This window comes from Topomyia yanbarensis, chromosome 2 (genome assembly GCF_030247195.1).
Source record: "Topomyia yanbarensis strain Yona2022 chromosome 2, ASM3024719v1, whole genome shotgun sequence".
Taxonomy (NCBI): domain Eukaryota; kingdom Metazoa; phylum Arthropoda; class Insecta; order Diptera; family Culicidae; genus Topomyia; species Topomyia yanbarensis.
This window is the reverse complement of record NC_080671.1, coordinates 415,855,687-415,859,223: the sequence shown is the minus strand read 5'-3', so window position 1 is coordinate 415,859,223 and position 3,537 is coordinate 415,855,687. Positions and strand designations below refer to the sequence as shown.

General features: G+C 40.4%; 1 protein-coding gene across 1 annotated transcript; it reads left to right on the top strand.

Annotated features, from left to right (window-relative positions):
* Window positions 1-1,650: 1,650 nt before the first annotated feature.
* Window positions 1,651-3,149, top strand: LOC131685129 (presenilins-associated rhomboid-like protein, mitochondrial). Its single transcript, XM_058968593.1, has 4 exons — window positions 1,651-1,839; window positions 1,897-2,414; window positions 2,472-2,794; window positions 2,850-3,149. The coding sequence occupies exons 1-4, from the start codon at window positions 1,790-1,792 to the stop codon at window positions 3,039-3,041; spliced, it is 1,083 nt and encodes a 360-aa protein (XP_058824576.1). The 5' UTR covers window positions 1,651-1,789; the 3' UTR covers window positions 3,042-3,149.
* The last annotated feature ends 388 nt before the right edge of the window (window positions 3,150-3,537 follow it).

Genomic DNA, 3,537 nt, shown 5'->3' with positions numbered 1-3,537 from the left:
CGGCCCACCCCTGAGTCGATTCCTAGCCCCATCAGGAGTACTGGCACTAAATTTGAAGCAAACCGAACAAGTCTAGCTACCGGACCAACGTTCCTGAAGTTTGCATGGGATTTTTTGACAATTTACATGAAGAAAACCCACTAGTTCGCCTTTTCGACGCTAGGTGGCACTGTATGCATCGTATTATCACTGTAAGTGAAAATAAGAAAGATAATTTAAAGGCTTAACAGCACATGGTTGTGTATCAGTACTCGATTAGCACGAACTAATCATTTTTGTGAAATAATCGTTAGGTTTAGCTCAATAGTATGTTCAGAAGAATTATAGTAAATAACATGAGTTATGTTTTGGTTAGAAAATTTTGGTTCCAACTGTGACCGCATAGAGGGCGCCAACACCAACTTTGTAACGGAAAGAGATAGAAATTAGGTGTCTTCCACAACGTTGTAGGACAGGCATTTTGCAGTAATTCTTCCGAACATCTCGATATTCTACCTCTAAATTGTATAGTTCGTGGAAATCGAGTACTGGTACACAACCATCCACTGCTAGGCCCCATGCAAAACTGACTCAGACATCACTTCGATAAAAGTTTAATAACTTCCTTTAACAAAGCCGGATTGACTAACAATCTTCGACAAAGTTGTAGACAATTAAATTGTCTTTCTTATTTTCACTTACAGTGATAATACGATGCATACAGTGCTACCTAGCGGCGAAAATGCGAGCTAGTAGGTTTTCTCCATGTAAATTGTCGAAAAATCCCATACAAACTTCAGATACGTTGGTCCGGTAACTAGACTTGTTCGATTTGCTTCAAATTTGGTGCAAGTACTCCTGGTGGGATTGGGATTCGACTCAGGGGTGGGCCGATTGAGTTTTCAAAAATTCATTAATTTTCTAAGTAGTCTAATGGTCACCCTACACACAAGACTAGAAGTTTAGTGGAATCTGATCAGCCAATGCGATATGCACTATGCTATATTACTCCCTATGGAAAAAACTTTTTTCCCAAGTAGAACATTGGTTGAAACCACGTTTACACGAAAAGGGCACACACATATAACTCAGTTTCATTTTCACCGAGACCATGCGGAGAACTATGCTTCGTTTGCACTCGTCGCATCATCTTTAATTAAACTTCGGATCTTGCGGGATATCACGAATGACTAGTTGTTTACTAATGTAAATTTGTCTCCGTTCTTGGAGCTAGTGTCAATCGGACACTGTAATCTAATTTCGATTTTATCCTTAGAGGGAAAAATGGGTTTCACCCAAATTTTCTGATTAAGGAGAAATATAGCATAGTTTGGGTTTATTGTTTTTGTAATGGCGCATAACATTAGATTTTACTAATTTTTTTTTTGTAGAATTACTGTACTGTCACAGTGAAAATGATGATTTTGTTACATGTTACTATTGTGTAAACCAGGCAAACGAGCAGATCACATGTTTGCCACCGCTTCAAATAAGCAACAGTATTCTTATCTGAAATATTTGAAAACGTTTTTCTGGCAACGTTGTTCTTCACCTTTTAAGTTCAACGATTTTGCCACTTGGGCAACAGTTTGGCAGTTGAGAATGAACTCTGTTTATCTATGACGAGAATTAATCCCAACCCTGATCACTGTCACGCGAAAACTCGCTTCAAATGTCAGCTTCGAATAATAATTTATAGAAACGAAAACATTGTGGTTTCTTGTGTAATAAATTGCTTAATTATTAATTTACCTTTATATTTTCATAGTGAAATGAGACTAAGGCAGCTATTATAGACTTCACATTCATCATGGCGCTACGATTGGCGATGAATTGCAGAGAAATTCCTGCCTTATTAAGGTACTTTAGTTCAAATATTTCGTAGAACCTGTTCATATCTTTGAATTTCATTTCTAGATCCTCTTTACTCTCGACCAGTCAGCGCCAGTTGCTTAATCCTTCCAAGTTTAGTCAGCAGACAAACACTGTTCGTTACAATCGTCTTGGACGGAATACTCGTACTGAATCGTTTGCTCCCCGTCAAACGATCGTTCCTACCGAGGTGCAAGGACTCGTTATCGGTTCCGGCCACATCGATCCCTCGAAGATATGGAAGTCGTTCGTATTTACGGTTGCATTCAGTACCGGAAGTTTCATCGGTGTAACGATATGGGAGTACGAAACGATCCGATCGCGAGCAATGAATGCATTGCGAAACAAATTAAATCTCCATTGGTTCAAAGATCGGGTGAAGGCTGGTCGGCAGGAGGTAAACCAGTGGCGTAAAGATGTTGATAATTGGTGGTATACGCTGTCGCCTGGGGAGCGAGTATTTATACCGATCTGTGCATTAAATGTGCTGGTTTACGGACTTTGGAGGATACCCGTGCTGCAGCCGACAATGGTCAAATATTTTGCATCGAATCCGGCGGCAAGTAAGAGTGCTTAAACTGTTTTATCTTTTGGACTTTCTGTAACCATTTTTATTGTAGAGGCAGTTTGTTGGCCAATGGTTCTTTCTACCTTCAGCCACTATTCGCTATTCCATATTGCCGCTAACATGTACGTGTTGCACAGTTTCAGCCACGGTGCAGTGGCCGCTCTTGGACGGGAACAGTTCCTCGGTTTGTACCTGAGCGCCGGAGTGATTGCCTCATTCGCTAGTCACGTGTTCAAAACGGTAATGCGGCAACCGGGGTTATCGTTGGGAGCATCTGGTGCTATAATGGCCATTTTAGCCTATGTTTGCTTCCAGTATCCGGACACACAGCTTAGCATTCTGTTTTTACCAATGTACACGTTTTCGGCGGGAGCGGTAAGTGGTTTAGTTGCCGACCTTTTAGAAGTGTTAATATTGTTGTTCATTTTAGGCCATCAAAGTTATAATGGGGATCGATTTGGCCGGAGTACTGCTCGGTTGGAAGATTTTCGACCACGCAGCGCATCTGGGTGGAGCACTGTTTGGATTGTTTTGGGCATACCACGGAAGTCAGCGGGTGTGGCCTCTGAGAGAACACTTCGTTGGCTATTGGCACGAGCTAAGGGGGCCTCCGAAAAAGTGACCCAAATCTATAGCGATTTGTTGAGCGACTAGGATTATATTTTTTAACTGAATCGACTTGAAGTTAATGCAAATATATGACCGTGGTAATTTTTGGTCATATTTCATTTGTTTTGCTGTTATATGTTGAAGCATTCCTTGTAATAAAATTGAAACACTAGGCCAAACTAACTGGGATAATTTGGGTAACAGCAAAAGCTTGCGCGATCAGACCCATCAAAATCGTCTAAGATTTTTTAGGAGCGTTGCAAATGTTCTCGATCTACCAAATTTCTTTTGTCGGCATGGAACAAACAGATTCTTTCACTACAGCTAGGGTCAAATCTTTTTGTTGGCGACATGTGTGAATTTCCTATATCAGTCCGGACCAAATTACGATAATTTATTAAAAAAAATATCCAGCTGTCTTTTGTTACCGAACGCTAACAATAAGTAACGCATGAGGAAAAATGTTGTTCAGAATGTTATGTGTGTTTTATAAGGACATTAATTAGTTA